The sequence below is a fragment of the Papilio machaon genome, chromosome 8 (assembly GCF_912999745.1).
Source record: "Papilio machaon chromosome 8, ilPapMach1.1, whole genome shotgun sequence".
Lineage (NCBI taxonomy): Eukaryota > Metazoa > Arthropoda > Insecta > Lepidoptera > Papilionidae > Papilio > Papilio machaon.
Genome location: NC_059993.1, coordinates 5,671,599 through 5,696,831, shown reverse-complemented (window position 1 = coordinate 5,696,831; position 25,233 = coordinate 5,671,599). Strand labels below are relative to the sequence as shown.

Sequence of the window (25,233 nt, the reverse complement as noted above, 5' to 3'; positions counted from 1 at the left end):
GGAAATTGAATTGAATTAAACATTTAACATTTTTGTGTCGAAGCAATGAAATTTAAAAAAAAATCTATGAATGCAAATGAAGTATTAGGATCACTGAAAATACTACAAGGCAGAAAGAGTAAAAAATAGAGGTATTTGTGTGTCATTATTACATCTGGCCATTGGAATATTAATGGAATATGGTCAATTGAAAATGTATTGTAAATGATTCTATAAAGGAACGAAAGGTTACTTCTTTTTATTTAATACATAAAGCTAACAATGAAATGATCAAATTTGTGATTGTTTCAAAAATGAATTAGCAACGGATACCTTGATTTAATAGTGCCGAAGAATGATTTGATACGGAAGGAAGTGTCTACTGCACATCACTTTTTCTCTTGTCATCTCCTCCAACCCTTCAACCATTTGCTCTTTGCCTCGAACTATAGAAATAGTCTACTCTGTGCCTGTGTTATCTATGCCACACTTTCATCTTTCATCATTTTCATTTTGTCTTTGTGTTGTCATCGCTCGCTCTACTATGGTGTTTTAATGTGCGTGAATGTGTTGTTATTTTCTGTTTTAAATTTTTTTAGTACGTGTTTATATATCAATTTACTCAAAATTTTGACTTTGTTAACTAAAATTGTGTCATAAAACTTTACAGGAGATAATAGTGTTTTGAAAAACGTAGCAGTACTTTGTTCTATATTTTAATGTTTGGTTTGCATAAGTGATTTAAAGAAGAAATAATAGTGAATCACGGTTATACAAAATACGAGAACTTATTAACGTTAATAGGTAAGTGGTAATAATTGCATTTAATCTACTCATTTTCATTTTAACTTGTACTGGATACAAGATAATAGAAACAGTTTCAATGTTGTCGGATTGGTTTTTTTCAGTAGTTTCTTAAGAATTTTAATGGTGTTTGCTATTTTGAGCAATATGATGGTTTTTGTAATTTGTGTCATTCGAATAGAAAGTTATTTTGTTACACTGAAAAATATGTCCAATAAGAATTTGAAACCTGTGGGTAGAACTGTTTTTTAGTTAATGTGTAATGTGTGTGGTAATTGTTTGACACCATGGTTCACATCACTCAGTATTTTCATACTAAATCAGTCTCATACCAAATATTGTAATATTCATTTCAACTATTAATGTTGAGGTCAACCCAAAAGGTTAGTGATGGCAAATAAAAATGACCATGGAAAATGGTTATTTAGTGACCCATAAATGATAGATAGAAGAGTGTTGGTGGCTCAGGTGTTAAGCACTTGACTTGTAATCTGCAGGTCCCATATTCGAATTCCATCATTTACCAATGTGTTCTTCGATTTTCGATTTACATATGTACGTTTACTCAACATTCATAACTATGGGTAGGCTCCGAGCCTTTCAGTGGGGACTTGTAGTGAACTGATGATGATGATAGTTACTAACTTCTAAGCCAACAGCTTTCCAGTTCTATGTTCACTATGAGTCAGGCTGATTTTTGCAACTTTTCTTTCTGTACTTTTTCCTATGTTAATACTTACATCATTGTTAAGTAAATGTATGAATAACTAACGTCTTTGCCCATTTCAACAAACCTAGTTAATATGTTCAATATCAACTTCACCAAAAAAAATCAAAATGGCATATAATATAATGTTAACAAAAACAACCAAACATGTCACACACAAGAAGTAGTTATGAATACATATCTCTGGTAAATAAGTTTTACTTGGCTAATATGCATGTGGTGTCAATAGGTAATAATATTTATATATAAATTGGTGTTTTAATAACAAACTTGTAAGTGCTCTAGTTTCCACTAATATTTACATAACGTGAAAGCCCTTCATTTACAAGAAACTAATATAACAATGCTGTTGTCAAATATGTTTAGTTGTTATCAGGTTTTGTTATTAATCTAATCAATTATGAGGGATTATTAACAACATTAATAATGTAATATATTGACAGTTTCAATTTATTGTATCATAACTATCAAAATCTGCTTTATTGGTTATTCTGATTTGGCACTTTATATTACAAAAACAAAAGTACAGGAAATTATAACCATCAGTTTTCGGTTTCTGATTTCTGAATCATTTGTACAAAAACATTGCATTAAAACTCTTTAGAAACTGACCAAGCAGTATCTGATAGTACAACAATGCTTATTGCCAGATAATTTGATGACCCTGTAAACAATTCTTTTTAGTTCGTAATAATTGTACGCGTTATCGCAGCGACATCCTGTATGAGCGGTAGGCTCTGAGCACTGTGCCTGTATCCCACAGAAAACAAAGTGTGAATTCACAGAACATACAATTGTATAAATAATTTGTTATTGTTTCATGATATGCCTCTGAGCTATACTCAGAATCTCTTTCTTATCATATTGTACTACCCTAATCAATATAATGATGAATGTTTATGTGGATGGAACGATGGATGTTTGTTTGAAGGTATCTATGGAACGGCTCAATGGATCTTGATGAAAGTTGGCACAGGAGTAGAACATAGTCTGGAAGAACATATAGGCTACTTATTACGTTTTTTTTTAAATTCTGCACGTTAGGAGTCGGGGGCGATAGCTAGTTATTAGATAACATTTCAATATATTCGCAGTTTAATTCTTGATATGTTCACAGGAAACAATTTAAGCTTACTATAATGCAGTAATTTCACATCAATACAATTTCCGTGTAATTTCTATTTTTCAGCTATCTTTTCCTCTGAATGGTTATTCGAAATCATTTATAAAATAAGTTTATTCAATAAGTGTCCTTAAGAGCCAGCAATGTAGTAGTGCAAACTAGTGTTGGGGATTCCTAATTCTAACCAGTAATGCTGCATGTACATTGTACATGTAACGTGTACAATTTGGTATCACAAAATATTGTATTACATATTCCAGTGGTAAAGTGTTATAGATAGTGTAGTAAGCATATTATCATTAAGCCATATATTAAGATGACACATGTCTGAATTTTCTTTATATAAACTAGCTGTCGCCCGCGACTCCGTCCGCGCGCAGTTAAAAAAAAAATGAAAAATAGATGTTGGCCGATTCTCAGACCTATTGAATATGCTCACAAAATTTCATGAGAATCGGTCAAGCCGTTTCGGAGGAGTACGGTGACGAAAACTGTGACACGAGAATTTTATATATAAACATTCCCAAGATATTTACGCATTTTTATTAATCAAATAGTGTATACTTCAAAGCTGACTTTTGATCTGTGTATCTCCATCTATATTGTGGCTAGATATAATAAGAGTGTCTTGTTGAATATGAGTCATTAAGTCAGAACCTAAGTTGCTCAATACATAGATAAATAAATTATCGTGTTCTTATCTTCTTAAGCATATTCCACGAAGTTGTAAAAGTTCTCGACTTGACAATTAAAAGTCATACGAAAGAGTGTCTACTCGTATAATATTTGACCAGAGTACGACAATGGTTATTTTTATTAACTGTGTGAAGTACGTACAAAATATAGCATGTGTAAAAACAATTAATAACCATTTGTTAGCATAGTAGAATAGACGGGGCCTAGGAAGCTACCGCAAACATCTTGTAATTACCAGGCTATTTATACATGCAAGTATTAATTGCGTTTTAGCTTGATATACTTAATCTTGAGGATAAGCGGTCAAAACCTCAAAATAATTGTTTAAATATAAACGGCGGAAGCGTGCCAATAAAGTAAAAACAGCGTGTCAAACTTATAAACCATTGTAACTGCAGACTTCATTGTTACTGAAAATTTTTTGTCACGCGCGTTTACTTCGCTTGCTCGTTAATTAATAACTTATAAAAAATACATTTTAATGAAATCATATGACACAAAAACATACTCGTTTTTATAAATTTTTAGAGAGGACAAGTATCCACTTATAAATTTCAAAGCCAGGTGGGTAGATTTTTGGTGATTTATCTAGGGTAAATGAACAGATGTTATCCTGTCTGGTATCCATTAAAATTGTTAATGAGATTTTTATGCTTAATTGTCTTCCTCAAATTTCCGTACAAATGAGCACGGGATATCATTGAATTAATTAATGGTGTTGTGGAAAGGTAAACAAGCCATAGCTTTACATCTTGGGACAGTCGGCTAAAATGTATCCAGTGCCTGTGCCCACGGCTTTATTCATTTGACCCGCTTCATAACTGTCGCAATTGTTTTAATGCGACACACCGTCGTTGGATTGTGTTTTGATAATAATAAACTGCACCCTCCTCGTGTTACCGTTCGTAAATCATAAATCACACACGCTTTTGCTGTTATTCTTGAAACAGACAATGGTGGTGGTTTTTACTCATGTAATTTGAGCGAAGTTGAAGCGAAGCTAAGTTGAGAAACCTTTAAAGTGTGTCCATTTAGTGTTTCAGGAAATTATTTGATTTTTATTATTTCATTGTTGAGATGCATTCAAGGTTTGTTTCTTTCTCTGTAGATTTTTTTTTGGTATGAAAGAACTGTTTAATTAAAATTGTAATCAGACAATCAATTGTTTAAAACACGCTATGAAAAAATACAGAAAAAGCTGTCTTAACTTCACTTTTTAGCATACAACTAAATACTTCGTATTAAACATATTTGACACCATGAATGAGCGACCTAAAAAGTAGTAATGATAACGCATTTTTCCGGACATGAGAATACAACGTGTGGCCTTCAACTCTCGAGATAAAACTTCCGCGCCTTAACAATCAACTATCCGTTTAATGTCTCATTTAATTAACTATGTGTTTTCTTTAATTATGTAGAAAATTTACTCTGTTTCATTCTATCGAAGGATTGAATCACCATAATTATTCATGAATAAGTGAACAACTTTGTGAGTTCCGTTCTGAAGAAATTACTTAGTACAATTTTACAAAGCGTAATTCGTGAGAGTACTTGCGTAGATTCCAATTAAAAAATAAAACGCATGATCACCGCCATGAAAGAAAATTATTACTTTCTCATATAATTTAATATTAGGTCCTTACATATGAAATTGGCGTTTTTCGTACTGGCCACTTTAATCACGAATTTCTCCTCTTTGGTAAGGAATTCCAAATCCAAATTTGTACAGCTATAGACTCATGTATTTGTGGTTCGATGACCGTCATTCATTTGTTTTTTTTCTTCTGTTTTTTTCTGTTTGCGTCACTCATTTTACAAAATGGAAAACTTAAAATATCGCATTATTTACGAGTACGAGTTCCGCCGTGGCACTAGTGCTGCGGAAACGACTCGAAGGGTGAATGATGTGTATGGCGGTCGTGTTGCAAAAGAAAACACAGTTCGTTTTTGGTTCCAACGTTTTCGTTCTGGAAATTTCGATCTGCAGAACAAGCCCCGTGGACGGCCTGAGACTCAAGTTGATAATGAAGAGTTGAAGGCTATTGCGGAAGCAGATCCATCGCAAACCACGTCCGAGTTAGCTGCAGGCTGCGATGTTAGTGATAAAACTGTTTTAATTCACTTGAAGCAAATTGGGAAGATTAAAAAGCTTGAAAGGTGGGTACCTCACGAATTGACCGAAGCAAACCGGCAAACACGCGTCGACTGTTGCGTTACATTACTAAACCGGCACAATAATGAAGGTATTTTAAACCGAATCATTACCTGTGATGAAAAATGGGTTCTTTACGATAATCGGAAGCGCTCAGCGCAATGGTTGGATCCTGGCCAGCCAGCCAAATCCTGCCCCAAGCGAAAATTAACCCCAAAAAAGTTACTTGTAAGCGTTTGGTGGACTAGTGCCGGTATTGTTCATTACAGTTTTCTCAAATCTGGCCAGACTATTACGGCTGATGTCTATTGTCAGCAATTGCAAACCATGATGGAAAAGCTAGCGGCTAAACAACCTAGGCTGGTCAATCGCTCCACGCCACTGCTGCTTCACGACAACGCTAAACCACACACTGCGCAACAGACGGCTACTAAATTAGAAGAGCTTCAATTGGAAAGTCTAAGACATCCTCCGTACTCCCCGGACCTTGCTCCAACAGATTACCATTTTTTTTCGAAATTTGGATAACTTCTTGCAAGGGAAAAAATTCAACTCCGATGGGGCAGTCCAAATCGCCTTCAAAGTTTTTATTGATTCCCGTCCGACTGGTTTTTTTAGTAAAGGGATCAATGAACTACCTATGAGATGGCAAAAGTGCATAGAAAATAATGGTTCATACTTTGATTAATTAAATATATTATATTAAATAATAATCGACTTTTTGTTCCTCCCATACAAAACGCCAATTTCATATGTAAGGACCTAATATTTCTAGTTGTTAATACATGTATTGAAAAATCTCTAGATTCAAAACTCGACATTCAAGGCTGTTTCAAAAGATGAATGATTTAAAACGATTTTTGAAGAATGATAGAAAAAAGTTCGTCAAATATTAACTAATCGTGTCAATGCAAAATGTATTTATGAATATAATCACAGGTGGGCACAGTTAATCGAAAAGTTAACTTCGTTAATCGTTAATTCGTTAATTAAAAAATTAACTTCGTTAATCGTTAAAGCGTTAAATTCTCGAAAATTTAACGCAAGTTAAAGTTAATCGTTAACAGTTAACCATACCAATATTATACACACTAATTTCACACTTATTGTGGCGACACTTGTTTAAAATGTAATTTGACTTTACATTCTATAACACATTAGTATTATAGACAAGTATGAATGCATTATAGTATATTTCATTACGAGTGCGGAAAGCCTGTCATTGCAAAGAGTTCCGACAAATGTCTACCCGAGCCGAGGCGCAGCCAAAGGTGAGGGTTGACAGTTGGAACAAGTTGTAATGACAGTTCCGCACGTGTACTAAACAACTATTTTTAATATAGTTGCGAAAAAATGAAGCAATTAAATAGAATAATAAAAACACAATAAACTTAACCAACGAAAATGTTTGAAAAATGGCGCCAACCGTAAAAGAATACAAACGAAGATTTTTTTTGTTTTCTTCACCCATTCTGGGTAGGCAAAGGGAACTATGCCCAAACAGCCAAGTCTTCAGTAGATTATTTTTATTTATATGAAATGAAAATGAAATTTAATGAGATGAAATAAAATGAAACCTAACCTAATTCATTGAATCAAATCATTAAATCTGATATTGTAAACAAATTAGGAGCTTCTTTTTAGAAATATTTGCATGAATCATAAAAACTTCAATGATTTTTTTTTGTAAAAACTTCGTGGTTGGTTTTTTCTTTTTAATAGACATTATTTTTACAGTTGGGAAAGAGAACGCACGAGTTTGGAAAAGCTAAAGAAAAAGCACGAGTAAAAAAGTGTTTTAATACAGTTGCTCAAAAAGAGATTGAGGGTATTGCAGGGACGAAGAGCGTTCGGAATGTGGGCTATTATTACATACTCTTGCTTTTATATACTCGTAATGAAATATACTATTTCGAACTTTCTTTTGATTTTGTCCTGTTGGTCACGTCTTTCCCGGATGCTCTGATACATTACACTTGCACGCGAACTTCACATATATCAAATTATCAACTCGTTCGTTCACCATTCGAGTCGCCGACAGTCGCCCAACATAGCTGAACTTACGAGTGAGGCGTGGCACGTTATTTAAACAAAATGACAGCACATCTCCAAGTTTCTAATTTAACGATTAACGGACTTTTTTAACGGAAGTTGAGTTTAACGGAAGTTAACAAAAGCGTTAACACTTTTTGAAGTTAACTTAAAAGTTAATCCGTTAAGCAAAATGTTAACTTCGTTAATTAACGATTAACGGATTAACGAGTTAATGCCCAGCTCTGAATATAATACATACGTGTGAAAATTAAAAAAGAACTGGAGTCTTTTAAATCAAAACACTACGTGCGTGTTAGCGAAAATGCCCGTACAACGTGCACGATACCAAGAAGTCATTTTAGCGGAGTGTCGAGACGTAACCTGATAAGTCTTATACTAAGAGACGCTACGTGACCCTCTGATTATTTAAGAACTACACATTCTGAAAACAGGTTATAAAAGGGATGGTATAGCTTTAGGTTTTGAAATGAATGGATGAACATAATATTTGATTAATTGAAGCAGTAAAAATGGAGATAGAGTTATGATTATAGAAATTATTACTTTATTTATTTCTATATACCAGAAAATAATATATGTCTTACTCTATATTATATTATGAAAATCAGTTCAGATGGACTGTAATCTTGAAGTAATCAAAAAGTATTTGTTGTAATAGTATGTGGTCCTTATTTTGTTAATTACATATACTACTCTATTTTTTTTTTTATTTAACCTCTGTAAGTGCGGCAATACTTATATTTAATTCGTGTGATTTCTTAATAAATATCATTGTCGCTGGCCCTTTATACTTTTTATTTGAAAATGTTACCCGCTTTCTCGTATTTGTTTATTATTGATTTTTTTTTCTAGTATGATTTTAGAAGGACTTAGTGCTCAATACAACACAACCGCTCTGCCACGACGCACTCGAGTATTAATAGAGTTTATTAACTATGCGTGCTAACCTAATTGGTGCCACGAAAACAACACGTTACTTACTTAATTGCTCTGTATGTACCACATGTTAAAACTCAATAGAAGACTGTGGTGCAAAATCCGGTGACGTATGGTTTATGCCTGTACTAAAAATTTATTCCTTTATAATTATTATTTATTTTATGATTAATCAAAATTTGTGGGTGGTGTTAAATATAAATGAATAGAAAGGGTAAGGTATTCCAATTGGAAAGTTTCATTTACGCACCAACAATCATTATTTTCATCATATCCTTTTATACTAATAAAATATAAGGGAATGATGAAGTGAATGAAGCGATATTTATACTATAGATAGTAAACTCATCAGTTGAGTCATCACCAGATTTCTGTACATTGACCGTAAGTTTAAACTGCCGTATCACCTATACAAAACATTATTGTTATCACTGTATTTTACAGGTACTGCAGCAGTAACTCATGGTAATATTTATGTTCCTATTCCCTGTTTAAAATACGCCATAGTAATGTATGCAAATATTCAAAAAGCGTATGAATGTGTTCCGGTTTACTGTTAGTGTTGGTTTAGTTGTTAATGGTCGATAGAGAGCAGGGTCGAAGCTCTCTGCATGAACTCTGCTTATTGTTTTGACCTCTTGTCGACTTTGGTATCGAAAATAGACAATATATATTTGATCAATATTCATTTACATATTTTCTTTTTTATTATTTCAATGATATGGTTATTTAAGAAGTGATTAGTGAACTCGACTTATCGCGTGTTCTAGTGGCTAATAACTGTGATTCTTTTCATTGTTACAGGTAAACATGTGCTAACATTGTGAGGTAATCGTGTAGTCGTGTGTAAACAAGAGACTTATGGGGTGCATTGTGAAATAGAACTTGCAAACGACATGTGGCGGACGGTTGTGATTTTATTGGTGGCCAGTGCGGCGGCAGAATTAACAGGACCAAATGTATGCACACGGCAGGAACCGTAAGTATTATAACAACAATTTAATTTAATTCTGGTGCTAACTGCCATCTGTTCGTTTAATATTTACATGAGCAGCCTGTAAATTCAAAAGTAGAGGATTTTAGCTACGTAACTTACGATATGCAAACGAGCAAATCCTGTTCTACAGATAAAGAAATAGTAAGTATATTAGAATGTTTATGCCACAACTTTAGCGCAACACAAGACACGCTAGCAACTACCGTGGTAAGTAGATCCCGGTACTAAAATAGTCCCCACACATTAGGATTTGCATGACGGTTTGAACAAACCTAACGTGTTTTAATCTTAAATTGACAAAGAGGTTTTCGAGTGATTAGTACAAAGAACCTCTTTACTCACTACAGTTGTATGAATCAAAGCCCCTATGTAGAACTGGGTCTAGACACAATAATTGCTAACTAATAACGCTTTGCTTATTATCGTATGTCTAGTAGCGTGTTCGTTGTATTTGTATTGTTAGTTTATACATTGTTCCTATCGGAGGGTTAGTTAGGCACGACCTAAGTATTAATTGTATTTGTCAAGTGAGTTCCACAAGATGATTCATAATTTAATATGAATCAAATATAAGTAAGTGTAGCTATTATAATTCTTGACTTTGGTCCTATCTTTGTCGCCAACGACAATTAACTTGTTACTCATATGTAAACATTAACACAGCCTTATAATATTTTATGAATATTATAACTTACAATATACATTATTTTGCAATTTTATACAATTAGTATTAATTTTTAAATTCAAAATTAAAATAACAGAATCTACTTAGGTTAAGTTACATTATGCAGATGATAGGTTACACGGTTAATTGACATTTTAATTAATGACAGAGGTTAGTATTAAATTCAGTGATCAATATGAGTAAGATTTGGGATTATTATTATTTAACTAATTAGTGGAATGTGTAACATTTCTGTACTCCTCTAATATGAATAATCTTTAATTTAAAACAATATTGCTCTCATAGAAAAATATTGTATTCACTCGTATAATCACTTGCTAACCTTAGAGGTTTCTAAAAGAACAAAAGAAAGTAAGCCTTGTATTGTGTTAGTAGGACAAATGTTTTCTTCTGTCTAATGCATATTTAAATCCATTGAGAAGGCTACCCTTTAACACGTTAATAATTTAATAAAAACAGAATTCTTTACATATGTATGGCTTGATATGTGAATTGTGCGTTCTGTTTTTCTGAGTCCACTGCAAAAATGTCTTCATAAGAAACATAATTGTAATCAAATTTCATAAAAAAAAATCCCAATGTTTTGTTTTACCGTTATGTAATCTGAGATATTGCCGTCTAATATTTTTTGGGTAGGTTCTTCACTAAAGTAAAATCACCTTGAATAGCGAAGTGAGAGGTGAAATAATTTACAGGAGTTTACCTTAGCTTTTACTAAATCAGGTGAAAGTATACGTGTTTGTACACAAGTTTAGGTTACTTGCAGTTTTCGTTGTCTGAAAATTCGGTCGACGTCGTAACCACGAAACAATTTCTATCTAGCAATATACAGGTTAAATCATATAGTATTAGCTACGTATATCTGGGGACTTTCAACTTCGGGATTAAATACATTATAGTGATTTTAAAATAGTACTTTTAATAATAGCACGAACGTGAAATTTTCTAGAGTATTTTCTTTGTTTATTTTACAGAATGAACCTTCTACGCTCTTAGTACGCGTAATTATAGACAATTGGAATTGTATTATAAGGTCCAATACCGTTATTACTGGATTTTATTGTCAGCCTTTGTATTGTTTAACGCTTTGAATACATTATCATTTTGTTATTATAGTCGTATTGGGTCGCCTAAACAATGTTACGTAATCAGGTCTTATTTAGCGCGGTGGCAAAGGTTGCTAAATATGACTAATTCTTTGTAGTTAAAAATCAAGCACAAATAAAATAAACGATAAACATTTCATAGTCTACTTTGCAGATCTATTGCAGATAGTCTTATCGTTGGTTTCTGAGACCAAAATCCCTGTGTATAACATATTGTCATCCGTCTCATAATAATATGTTTTATACAGAGATTTTGGCTCAGAAATGTAGTTAAATACAACATAATATGCTCATCATTCATCAAACATCCTCTAATGATATTCAAAGAATTTAACCAATATCTATGATATATGTTGGAACCACATAGTAATCACAATACCAAGTGATTTGAGTACGCTGTGATAAATTCCATTGCGGAAGGCATGATTTGCATATTCCTGATCTGCGGTTAATGTTGATATACCCGTTTTAATCGTATCCAATTTAACTATGTGCTACATATTATATTATCTAGGTACTAAATATTCTGTTTTGCTTCGCGTCGGGATATATAGATAAAATATTATACGATATGTTACTGGCCGAAAAGGAGCTTAAGCTGTGTAATAATTTTTGAAATCGTTCGAATAATTTAAAAGTTACTCGGAAATGATACACAAACCAACTTTTCAACTGTAATTTCTTTGATTTTTAATTTAAAAGTAAAACATCTTAAAAATGTTATATCTCCTTAGTACTTTACGTATTTTCGCGAATGAATGCCGCAACTGCAGAACCCCAGTTGTTGTGTTCGTCCCACGCACGGACTTAAATATCTTGCCAGATAACGCACGCCGGCCATTGGGTCTCAAGTGCAAACAGAAGCAATATCATTATCTTCTGAGAAATAGTTCTATGACCCGGTCTAAATATAACAATCCCCTTTAGTGCACTGTCTTAATTAAATAAGGAAGGAAGGGATAAGGATAAGGAAGGTTAAGGATTCTCATATTTTATTAAGGCATCCTTAACCTGTATCCCTTTCCTGTTAAGTTTCCTGGAAATAAATTAAAAAAATAAAACCTAAAGATATCAAAAGGGCTTATACATTCGGGAAGACAATGGCTCACCTTCAAAGTTCAACGGGGTTATCAGATTAATATTATTTTGGTAACAAAAGAAAATTTATCGAAACCTATTCTGGTAATATTTAAATTCGAAATAAAAACTCTCATTAGTAATGTAGAATACCGTATACTAATATTAAAAAAATAGTCTTTGCAGTTTTCTTATTTCTTCGTGAACGGGACACTTAAATCCAAAAGTAACATCCTAACGTGTTTCCTTTGTTGTTAGGCTACTAAAGTTATGTGTAATCTAGTATGTATGTGTGTGTGGTATGTAGGTAATGATGTGCAATTCGTATGACACATCGGAACAGTTGCCCCTGATATATAGGGTCGGCGTTACCGGCGCAGTGCGTACGGTGCGTCCGCTGTACCTCGGCCGAGGTAAATGGCTTTGTATGTATGGAATCAGAAAAGATATTACACGAACGCCTTTGGTTATAGACAAGAAACACTAATGTCTAGATTTAATGGAATCCTTGAAAAGATTTGAACTATGTTATTAAAGTGTAGTAAAGTGGTCGACGACGATTCGACGTGTACATGTGCGAATCGTTAAAAGTAGGTCGAAATAGGATGCTATAAAAATAATCTGAAACACCCCGCAAAGAATAATGATGGTGCCCATATGGTTGATTTGCAAAAAATGATTCTGCCGTTTATAATTCTTCGGAAAACTGAACGATGACGTGGCGAATACGTGCCATAAATTGTAAAGTACTACTGCTTGGTTATATGACTAATAAACAATGTGTATTCATTCATTCAACCTCTAGCGTTGGTTTTGTTGAGTTATTTTGAGAACCTCATGACGAAGTAGAGCATTAAATACATAAGTCAGCTATTTATTACACATCTTAGTACATACATGAATACATGTATATTTGTATATTATTAGTTATTTTTTAATTATTAGTGTTTTAAGCACATTAATTGATGCGTGCCGGATGTAGCGTCGATATTCTCCATTCCTTTAACGTATTAAACACGATCAGGTCGATTTCATTGACCTGATTACTATTATATTTGCAACGTGTCAAGTTTTGCTTGATAATTTGATCGCTATACTTCTTGGCTATAGCAATATGATACGGAAATTTTGTTGATTTAAGCAGTGCTGATTAAATTACAATCTCTAAAAAATTAAAGTCATCTATGTAGTTACATTATTGGCAGACTAACATCTGTGTACAGACTTATAAAGACTAAATCTTGCATAGATTTCTGCTATGAGTATAAGCCAAGTACCGCTCAATAAAGTTACGATCTTACGCTCCTGTGTTTTATTTACGTGCTCACAATAATAAGTAATCGTTTATTTATATTTGCAGATACACAACATCGATCCGAGTGTCGGAACAACAGCCGTACCAAGTGAAAGAGTACGCATGGTGCTTCAGTGTTCCGCCGCGATGCTCCAAATACAAGATAAAGTTCCGCCAGGTGTTCAAGACGCAGACATTGGTAAAACACAGGCCGGTGGAGGAATGCTGCGCGGGCTACGCGCCGGACGAGGATGGCCGGCAGTGCGTGCCAGTGTGCGCCGCCGCTTGCGTGCACGGCAAATGCGTCGCGCCCAATACTTGCGCCTGTGACCACGGCTACGGCGGCCCCGCATGTGATATATGTGAGTTGAAGTCCCTCCGTACCCCTCGGGCCCCTGTCCTTAAAGCCGGCTCTGCGTATGTAAATTGAACAGATCCACCTCCTACTCGACCCCTCCTTACGCTCCCCCCCTTACCCTCGACGTTGTATGCGCTTGTCGCAATTGCCGCCAATTTTACGTCTGTCTGTAATGTAATTGGATTTAAAAACAATTGTGATTCGAGCTGTCTGATGCAGTCCGGTTGTATGTAGGCAAACGCAATTTGCTTATTCAGATTATGTGATATCATTTTTATCAATAACGATCTAAAGGGATCAAGTTGAAAACAACTTTTTTCGACCACCTCCGCTTTGCAAAGAGAATGAACATTACTATTTTGGTATACCAACCGCCAATATTAGGGTTTATTTTTATATCAAAAGATGGCAAACGAGCAAACGGCCACCTGAATTCGCCGAAATAGCGACCGTTGCCCATAGACATCCGCAAATGCAGATGCGTTGCCTACCTTTAATCAACGGAGAAAGGGGACGCACAGAAAGAGGATATTTACCCTTCCTATGCATTCCATTTTCCACCAAATCCATTTCCCCTTCCCATCCTTTCCTAATAAGTTAAAGGGTGGGAAGGCAAAGAAGACTAAAATCAGGCCTGCGGCACCACACTCATCAGACGAAACGCGGAATTGCTTTCACTTGACGCCTGTCTTCTGTGTAGTCGTGGTATTTCACCGGTCGACCCGGCCTATTCGTGCACCCAACAAATATTGTTGTTGCGGGTTCTACCACTGTTGAGAGTAACTCTCTTGTTTCTTCTTTAAGAAGATCCTTCTTTAAGACTTATACGTTGGGTTACGTAAACAACGAGTATATTTCGGTCTTTTACAATAATGTGTTTGTACTCTTTAGACATTTACAGCGCATTAAGTGGTTTTAAAATATAAACAGATGACGTCAGAATTGACAAGCGATGCTGTAACCACTGTAATCTATGTGGTTCAAGTTTGCACAGATCGGTTTCATAATATAAAAACTTTCATGTACTTTGTACCTAATTACCCAAGTCATTCATTTGAATGACTAATTTTGAACAGACATTACAGTAATTTTCCAAATTATAATAAGCCGATTCTTATAATCTTAAGAGTTAATTACCTTTAAGTCGACAATTACATATTGTTTCCTTCATTTGCCGGAATATATTATGATACAATGTCATTATTTTATATTTATTCGATCCAAAACTCCAAAAATGTTTATAGTTACCTTATTTCGCGTTGGTATTTTCCGCGTTATTACAATTCTGTACGCGGTATTTCGTAGACTGCTAGTTGTGTAGTTTTCAAAACATTACCATAGGTTGTTCTTTTGTTTCCTTTTGTACGAAACTAAATAAATATTTTAAGTACAGTACGGTAACGCAGAAATGGAATTTCCTCAAATAAAAAACTCGAATCTGCTTAATGACAAAAACGATATCAGTATTTTTTTTAACAAAAAAAAAAAACAGTTTCTCGTTCTGTTGGAATTAATAAATAAAGATTAAGTAGAAGAAAGCAGGTCATCAATTATGCATATTTCAAATACTTTCTAGGTCAAGTTATAACAAACGTTTGCTAGACGGCTCGAATCGATCAGTTATTAGTCCGTATTCCAAGTGAAAGCGCAAATATGTTGATGCAAAATAGTATCAACAATTTTGGTTTTAAAATTTGACCATGTATTCATTATTCGAAGTTTTTTTTTTTATAAATTTAAATTATGCACTGACAATGCATCAAAGCGTTTAACACATTGAAGTAGGTACAGTTTACAACACAAAACGGTACAATGTACTCAACAGCTTAAATCGTCTTACCTTCATACACTTCCATATAGATTAAAATTATGGTTCCTACGTCTTAAATAGGATATTGAATATAATGTTTATTTGCAGCATGTCCGGACGGTAAATGGGGTCGGAACTGTCAGAACGATTGCCGCTGCTTCAACGGCGGTACTTGTGAGCCGTTAACAGGGGAGTGCTCTTGCGCGCCAGGCTGGCGAGGCGACGCCTGCGAGCGACCCTGTCAGCTCGACAGCTTCGGCGACGGCTGCCAGCAGAAGTGTCAGTGCCAGAACGGCGCCGCCTGCGACCCCGCTAGCGGAGCCTGTGACTGTGCGCCCGGATACACGGGACCATTGTGAGTTCAGTCGAAGTTTTTTATCTAACTAGGTGTTGCTCGCAATAAAATTTGAATAATTGTCGTAGCAACAATTGAAATTTATTGAAACGAACTGTCGTAACTTTAGCGTCCCCGAAGTCGTTGAATTAAACCCATTCCTTCATTTCCAGATGCGAACAAAAATGTCCCGGCGATGAGCCTTGTAAGCAACAATGCAGATGTCAAAACGACGGAAAATGTAACTTCATCACCGGCGAGTGTGAATGTACTGCCGGATGGACTGGAGAAGTGTGTGCCAATAGGTGAGTAATAATATAGCGGAATAATGCTATTGTGTACGTAGAAACAACACAATGTACTTGTAGTTGCTAGGATTATAAATTGATCAATGGCTGCTGTGAATTTTGCAGATGTCCCGCAGGCCGGTGGGGTGACAAGTGTCAGAGGACGTGTGAGTGTGCCAACGGCGCGGGTTGCCACCACGTCACCGGGCAGTGTCAGTGCGAGGCCGGCTTCACTGGGGAGAAGGTCAATTTTGTTTTAAATATGCCATGCTACTTTTCACATCTGACATACATTTTTGTTAACTCGGTCATACTTTATGTAGAGTATTTTTTAATAAATAATTGATGTTTTCAGTGTACGGATCCATGTCCGCTGGGTCGGTACGGCGTGGGGTGTGTGGGCGAGTGCGCGTGCGAGCACGGCGGCGAGTGCTCGGCGCGCAACGGGTCGTGCGCGTGCAGGCCCGGCTGGCGCGGGGACCGCTGCGAGCGCCGCGCCTGTCCCGACGGCAAGTGGGGGCCCGTCTGTGATAGAGACTGCGAGTGCAACCCATCCACTACTGACATGTGAGTTTCATTACAATTACCAATGTGTTTTCCATGTTTTAGCAAAGGGATACTAAAAGTGGTTGACCCCTTACGGTCGATATCGAACTAAAAGCAACGGTAATTCTCATTCTGTCTTCTTCTATTGATCTAAGTCAAAATGAAAAATAATAATAATAATTGATCTTAAAAGTAGGTAATTTGGCCATGGGGACTCTGAGGTAACATTTCATTTTGGAAAAGGGGTCACTTGTCCAAAATAGTTTGGAGATCCGTGTTCTAGTGCAATATGGTTCGTAGGGCGTGCAAATCTATTCATACGGTTCTATCACCCCGATTGTAGTAGTAAGGAGGTAAACTTAGCTTGTCTTGGTTTGTCTTGTCTTGACTGAATACTTGAATACTTTATATGTAGTGTAAATGTTCTGTATGCAATGAATCAGGTGCGACCCGTGGACGGGGTCGTGCGAGTGCGCGGCGGGGTGGGGCGGAGAGACGTGCGCACGTCAATGTCCGCTGCTCACATACGGCAAGGGATGCCGCGCTGTCTGCCGCTGCGAGAACAGCGGACACTGCTCGCCTGTCAATGGTACATACGTCTGTAGTACTCACCCAACACTAACTACACAAATACTTCTATTATTTACACCTAAACAAGTATACGCAATAGATTATATGACAAAAAATCAATTTAATGTTTTAACACTCATTTGAAGTGATATCTTCCTGTTAATAAAAATTCAATAAACTTCTTGAATTTGTTACGAATTGAACTTATTATTCATAGCTTTCGCTATGTCTTTTAGTAACGGACCTGCTGTTTTAAGTGTAAAAAAGTGCTTTATTTATATACTAATTATCGCCCGATACTCTGATCGCGCGGAACTGAAAAAAACTTAATCAGTAACCTATTTGTTCATCCAGACTATGTTCTATATGTATGTCAAATTTCATCATGATCCGGTGAGCCGTTCTGAAGATACCTTCAAACAAACATCCAGCCATCTAAACATTTTATTTACTTTGTTTAGACATTTTCTTCTAGGATTTAGGTATTTAATATGTAAAATGAAATGTTTGTACATTAGGTTCATGTCTGTGCGCGCCGGGGTATCGCGGGCTGCGGTGTGAGGAGCCGTGTCCGTTCCCGCAGTACGGAGACAACTGCGCACACACCTGCCAATGCTTCAACAACGCCACTTGCTCCCACGAGACCGGACAGTGCGACTGCCCGCCGGGGTACACACATCATACAATACATATATACTACTAGCTGTCGCCCACAACTTTAATTAAATTTTATTTAAAAAAACTTAATTAGTAACCTATGTGTATTCTTCCAGACTTTTTCTACATCTTTACCAAATTTCATCGACATCCATACAGCAGTTCTACCTTGTAAAAAACATCCATCCATCTAAACATTCGCATTAATAATATTAGTAAGATAGAGGTTTTCAAATATCTTGGTGTCTGGGAACATCGTAATAGTCGCTGCGCAAAACACAATTTTAAGTTTAGCAAGGCTTTAAGATTATGAGAAAGACACTGTACAGTGCGTAGATGACAAGATTTTTTTAAAGACTGTAGTCTAATTGACTCACTTCTGCATAATCTATGTTAAATGATCGTTTAATAATCCAATCTTTGTTTAATTCCTTTTGCTTCAGTTCTCTTTGTATTATCCAATTGTTAAAAAAATATTACAGATTCGATGGATTGAAATGCGATCGGCCATGTGATGGTAAAACTTACGGTCTAAGATGTCGTCAGCCTTGTAACTGTGAAAATGACGCTCCTTGCAATCCTGTTAATGGTCAGTATCTTAATATCTATGTAACATGTTTTTATTCATTCATTTTGTTATATTTAAGCTTCATTCAGCTATTGAATTCAGATATTTGTAGTTACTGTTGTTTTTTCACATTTTGAAGTTTATCAAATAGTTTGTCTGTTTTATTTATTAATACTAAAGAAGCCTTTTGTGATTGTGTATATCTTGGCTACATTGTAGAATGTATGTGTATATTTTATTATATTAAAAGATGGCAAACAACCGATCACTTGAATCTGCAATTGCAGATGCGTCGCCTACCTTTAATCGAAGGAGGAATCTTCACAGAAGATATTTCCCGACAAATTCTCATACTTTCCTTATAAGAAAAGAGTAGGAAGGAAAAGGGAACTATTTTAGCCACCAGCATCACACTCATTAGACTCATTAGACATGAAATTACTTCCACCTAAGCCCGTCTTTTATGTGATCGTGGTATTGCAACGTGCGAGATGGTCCATTCATGTAACAGATGTTGTTGCTAACGTCTATAATTGTAATAATGTACTGTGTTGAGGTGAGTGTGTGTGCGGTGCGGGGTACAGTGGCGCGCGGTGCGAGCGGCGCTGTGCGGCGGGGTACTGGGGCGCGGGCTGCTCTCTGCGCTGTGACTGCTCGCACAACGCGCTCGGATGTCATCATGTCACCGGGGAGTGCATCTGTGAGAGCAGCTGGAGAGGTACACTTACATTATTAACTGTCGTCCGCAACTATAAAGTAAAAAAGCGTAATAAGCATATGTGTTCTTCCACACTATGTTCTACATATGTGCCAAATTTTATCAAGGTCCTTTGTACCGTTCCCGAGATACCTTCAAACAAATATCTGTCGATCTATCTAAACATTCGCTTTTATAATATTAGTAAGATTTTTTTTTTCTTTCATAAGTCGGCCATCATAAATATAACTTGCACTCTCAAATCCACGGTCCTCAATACCGAATGCTATTTGAAGAACTTTCTGTAGAAATGTTCCTACAACGTAAGGTCTCGGCACGAAACGTTTTCGATTATTTATTATAAATTATTACGATATGAAATGATTTTTATACTTTTGTTAAATTGTTTTCGAAATAAGTTCCAATAAATAATAAGATATTGAACACCGTATTTATAAAATTGCTAAAAGTGATAAATATAACTTATTTGTAGTAACTTATTAGTTAAGTAAATAATCAACAATAGATTTAACAATAATTTAAGTTTTTTAGATCTTTATGAATCACTTATCATTAAAATTGAACCATATTTCATTATAATTCATCTAAACAGGTCTTACTAGGAAAATGGGTAAGATGTATTAAATAAAAAAATTTTTTTGCTAGACGTTTTGGGGAAAAAACTTTTTTACGACAACGTTTGTAACAACTCATCGAAGACACACGAAAATGAAGATGTTACCAATAATTTTATACAAGTCGGAGATGCGATGCAAGTGTTGTATTTATCTATTAAGAACAATAAAAATAACGTAACTGAGCATGATACGAAGAAATTGGAAACAGAGGTTGAATTTTATAAAGGTGCTTATAATAGCTGTTTAACTTTTGAAGTAAGGGATAGTTCATTCAATCCTCGATTAATATTAAAAACGATAGTTCAAACACTTAAGGAGTACGAACATAGTCATCCTAAAGCTGTTTTAATGATCTTTGACAATAAAAAGACTTTACTGAAATCAATTGCCATGGTCTGGAAGATTGCGTTCGGGGATAAGAAAATTTATTTGAAAAGCTTCTCGTCTGGATATTTACCTTATTAAATGTGTACAATTTCAAATAAAATTATACCTTTGATGGATGTGTTTTTTTAGAATTTCTCAAGTTGTTCTATGTCTTTTTACGATTTTGTGTCACTTATTTGAGTTATGCTAAATACAAGATTTTACAAAAAAACTCTAAACAAAATGCTATGCTAACATTTTATCTAATGCTAATATTTTTAGATGGTCGTTGAGATTCTGTGTTCGGTGCAATATTGGTATAATTTCCCATATTTGGAATGTAAATTGTATAAGATTTAAACATTACGATTTTTGTCATGTTCAAATACTTATGTATGCTTACTGTGACACAGTTTTACATAATCTCTTAAGTTAGGATAGTTCTGGCATTTCCCAGCTAAATAAATAAAAAAAAACAAGAAGAGGTCTACTTTACAAAAGTCTTAATTTAATTTAATTATTATAAATACAATGAAAATTTTCTTCTATAATGTCTTGGTAACGAAGTCAAACCAAGAAATAACTATTTCGTGTCTCGTAAATGGTTTTTTATGATCTGAAAACATTTTGATATTTCTCAATAAAATTATTGAAATGAAATAAAGGACGTCTGTAATATTGTTAATTTATTGATTTTATAAACTAACTAAACGACCAGTGACCAGAGTACCCTTAAACCTTGTGAGTTTTTGTACTGCTCACTAATCTAAATTGTTTTTTTTTTTGTACAATAAATTAAAAAAAAATGTTTGTACATTATAGGTGTGCGTTGCGAGAGTCAGTGCCCTGCGGGGCGGTACGGGGAGCAGTGCTCTGAGCGGTGTCCGTGCGCCAACAACTCGTCGTGTGACGCGGGCACGGGGCGGTGTCAGTGCGCGGCGGGCTGGCGCGGGCCTCACTGCGACCAGCCCTGCCCCCCCACACACTACGGCGCAGGCTGTCTGCAGATGTGTCCTGAATCACCTGACGGTATGCCTCAACTTATATCACTAACTGTACATTGCGTGTCTTTTCGTAGCCTTATTTGAAAGTATGGCTGACAAATTCTAAGAGATTTTTTGAGGTTAGTGTATTTGAATAATTTAAAAGTAATGGGTAATTAGAAAAGAGAACAACGAACTGGAATCATTTATTCATTCAAATATTCTTTTTCTATTTTCAGATATTTCTCTTTACCCTCGTACAAAATACATGTAAATTTAAATAAAAATAACATGTTCAGTTACAATATAAAGAAAGTGACACCATTTAATCACAAGTATATGGACATTCCATAAATACATATTTATTTAACATTTAAAACACTTTTTTAATTATGCAATATCTTTCACTTCAATAGAAAATTCAAAACTTATTTGACACGAGACAACTACTAGAGATGAAATAACTGAACACAATAAGAATCAAAAATGTTCTAAACACAATTCATATTTGTATTGTGTTTTGTAATCACGCTATTGTTTTGTGTGTTTGTTTTGTTCCAAGCTTGATAACAATAGTTGTTTGTTCGTAGGTAACACAACATGTGATCCGGTGAGCGGCAAATACACTTGCCCGAGCGGTTTTACTGGCGTCACTTGCGAGTTCCCCTGCCCACTCGGCACATACGGCCTCAATTGTGCTCAGAAGTGCAACTGCAAGAATGGAGCCGACTGTCATCATGTCACCGGTATGTTCCATTATTACCATACTAGATTTTGCCAGTGACTTCGTTTGAGAAGTATTTAAAAAAATTTGAAAAATATCAAGTGCTACAAGAATTTGTACTAAATATGTGCCTAATTTCTATAAGATGTTGAACCGTTGCGGAGTTATCGAATAAATATGTATATCAACGTATCCCACTGGAACCGTAACTGTTTTAGGGATCAAAGATAGCTTATTTGTTCTTCCAGATTATGATCTATATCTATGCCAATTTTCATCGAGATCCATGTCGTCGTTCTAGATTCTAGAGATAAACAACATAGACGGGATACAATAAAATTTTGTCACAACAATTTTTTTTCTGAAAAGACCCACGCCCAATTGTCTATTTTTAAAGGTTACACTTTCTTATTTCGACTATCTTTGTCTCACTATTAAATTATTTTTTTAATTTCACGATGGTCAGCAGGAATCGTAACTTTGTAACACTATTTGATTACGAGGATGTTGGTTGCAGGCGAGTGTCAGTGCCTGCCGGGCTGGCGCGGTGTGCGGTGCGGAGAGGCGTGCCCGGCGGGGTGGTGGGGGGCGGCGTGTACACAGCCATGTCGCTGCGCACGCAACGCCCCCTGCAGACCCAACGACGGCTACTGCCGCTGCCCGCCCGGGTACACCGGCGCTTACTGCACACAGTGTTAGTACTACACACTTCCCCTTGCTTAATTGATGCAATATTTAACATCTTAAGGACAAGTTACGAGGTTCATTGTATTTTTTTTTTCATAAAAAAAAACAATAGTCAGTTAGAGCAGTGTTTCCCAAACTTTTTTTTTTTGAAACTTAAGAGGGGGCGATTAGGGGCCCAAAAAATTGGGGGGCATTGAAATTAATTAAAGTAATGAAATTGTGGTTTTTAAGTTTTAGGGCTAAATAAAAATTAGGGGGCTCTGAAATATAATTGATTTTCAAAGGGGCGGTGAAAGAAATAAGTTTGACAATCACTGAGTTAGAGGAAGTTATGCAGCAGCACTATTACGTAAATTAATATTTGACTCTATTGATTCCAGTCTGCCCGGAGGGTTACTTCGGGGATCACTGCATGGAGCCCTGCGATTGTCCTGCTCACGGCAGCTGGGAGTGTGACCCTGTGCGCGGCTGTGTGTGCAGACGTGGCTACATCGGCGAGCAGTGTGATGTACACGCCGCTGATGCTATACACATCGACCACGCCTCCGGTACTTTATACATACTTTTTTTTGTGATTTTAGACAAATCTGCAATATGTCATAAACAATATAAGTGAGGGTATCTCATTTTTTTAAATAAAAGGATAAAGAACAAGATAAGACATAAGTTAAATGTGTTAAGTTAATATTTATTCAGTAGGTTCATCAAATGCCGGCTTGACAACGGTGATGGTGATAATGGTGCTGCTCTGTGCTGCGGCGGCGATCCTCGTGCTGCTGTACTACCGCAAGCGTGTGCGCAACCTAAAGAGAGAGATAGCACACGTGCATTATACTGCCGACCCCAATCAGCCGCCAGGTGAGAAGTCTTTAACTAGTAGTACTTTATGGTACGTAAGGTAGTGGATTTGACGGAAGAGGGGGCGCTTAGGAAGGGGAAATATCCTCTTTCTGGGCGTTCCCTTCTCTGTTGATTAAAGGTAGGCAACGCATCTGCATTTGCGGATGTTTATGGGCAACGGTCGCCTCGCTATTTCAGCGAATCCAGGTGGCCGTTTACTCGTTTGTCGCCTTTTGATATATAAAAAAATAGTAATGTTTAAATTAGAAAATAAAAACTAGAATAAATATGCGGAGAGAAAGGAAACTTTGGTACTTGGTACAGTAAAAAACGCAACTTCCTTGTATCAATAAAATTTCCAATGGTTTTATTTCAGAACAACACTTCGACAATCCGGTGTACTCCTTCCAAAGTTCAACACGTAGTGACGAAAGCGCGTCTACATTATTGAATAACTCTAACAAGATATTCAACAATTTGAACCCCGGCAGCAAACTCAATAATGCCACATTGGAGAAGTTGAGAATGACAGCCAGTAGTTCTAGTGATAGTGAGTAATATATTATTACCTTATAACATATATCGTTGACTCTATTTTTTCATAAATGTGAAAGATAAACTTCAATTAGTTTACTTTTCAAAAGGTATTTAAATAATCGTACAATTTTGCTACTTGCTATTTCTTTCAGCTTACGATCCGCTGTCATCGCTAAAGAACAAAGACGCGGACGCGACCAATCCCAACTTGTACCACTGCATTGATGATGACAAGCTGGACCACGTCTATGATGAGATCAAACACAAAGAAGGTTATGGTAAGTAACTTACCTCTTTTCTAATGGAAGTCAATGAAAATCAATATTCTGTATAAAGTGAAGTCAAAGGAATTGTTATTTAAAGCATTATACTCTCTTATTAAATTTGGCAATATATTTATATAAGTACTAGCTGTTGCCCGCGACTCCGTCCGCGCGGAAATAAAAAAAGCTTAGTTAGTGTTCTTTACACTATGTTTTATATCTGTGCCAAATTTCAGCGAGAGCCGGTCTTCTAATAAACAAACATCCATCCATCTATATAAATCCTATAAGGAAAATTGGATACGTCTAAAAACTTTCATTTAATATACCGTTTTGTGGATTTAATTCAATTTATTGTACTGATTTCAGAAATGGAATACGACCACTTAAACTACACGCCGCCGGCAAACACTTGGAAACCTCACTACCAGCGGATGAACAACGACTTGCCGACCACACACACCAAGCCGACACCGATACACCCCCAACACGATCACCCCGCCGCGGAGGTATCCCCCACACCCCCCACACCGCCTATACCACCACTGCCCAAACTGAACATCACCCCCATACCACCACCGCGCTCCATCGACAATATGGAAGTACCAGTTCCTCCCAAAAGGGAAGAAGGAGCATCCTGTATCAATGAGGAGGAAAATCAAACACCCTGATGTGTTCTTTACGTGTAACTAAAGCAATATTTGTGCTAATTAGTGTAACGTCAAAATTAAAAA

The 25,233-nt window shown here is 35.9% G+C and overlaps 1 protein-coding gene across 3 annotated transcripts; it reads left to right on the top strand.

The window, feature by feature from the left end:
• Positions 1 to 518: 518 nt before the first annotated feature.
• On the top strand, positions 519 to 25,227 carry LOC106717450 (protein draper). 3 transcript variants are annotated; one of them, XM_045679161.1, is made up of 20 exons: positions 519 to 536; positions 650 to 783; positions 9,280 to 9,454; positions 13,701 to 13,996; positions 15,911 to 16,157; positions 16,310 to 16,441; positions 16,550 to 16,667; positions 16,779 to 16,990; positions 17,413 to 17,558; positions 18,058 to 18,208; positions 18,679 to 18,785; positions 19,321 to 19,482; positions 21,288 to 21,494; positions 22,039 to 22,194; positions 22,690 to 22,866; positions 23,240 to 23,407; positions 23,556 to 23,717; positions 24,076 to 24,249; positions 24,389 to 24,514; positions 24,869 to 25,227. In XM_045679161.1, exons 3-20 carry the CDS (start codon positions 9,372 to 9,374, stop codon positions 25,168 to 25,170), a joined length of 3,126 nt encoding a protein of 1,041 aa, XP_045535117.1. In that variant the 5' UTR covers positions 519 to 536; positions 650 to 783; positions 9,280 to 9,371; the 3' UTR covers positions 25,171 to 25,227. The 3 variants fall into 3 exon arrangements, with proteins under 3 accessions (XP_045535117.1, XP_045535118.1, XP_045535116.1); XM_045679162.1 differs by lacking the exon at positions 519 to 536 and having other exon boundaries at positions 546 to 783; positions 23,559 to 23,717; XM_045679160.1 differs by lacking the exon at positions 519 to 536 and having other exon boundaries at positions 546 to 783.
• Positions 25,228 to 25,233: the final 6 nt, after the last annotated feature.

Excerpts from the sequence above, each read along its gene's own strand:
- LOC106717450 (XM_045679161.1), top strand. The coding sequence starts at position 9,372 with ATGTGGCGGACGGTTGTGATTTTATTGGTGGCCAGTGCGGCGGCAGAA. Across the intron at positions 13,997-15,910 it reads CGGCCCCGCATGTGATATAT|CATGTCCGGACGGTAAATGG; the intron begins GTGAGTTGAAGT and ends GTTTATTTGCAG. Across the intron at positions 16,668-16,778 it reads CCGGCTTCACTGGGGAGAAG|TGTACGGATCCATGTCCGCT; the intron begins GTCAATTTTGTT and ends TGATGTTTTCAG.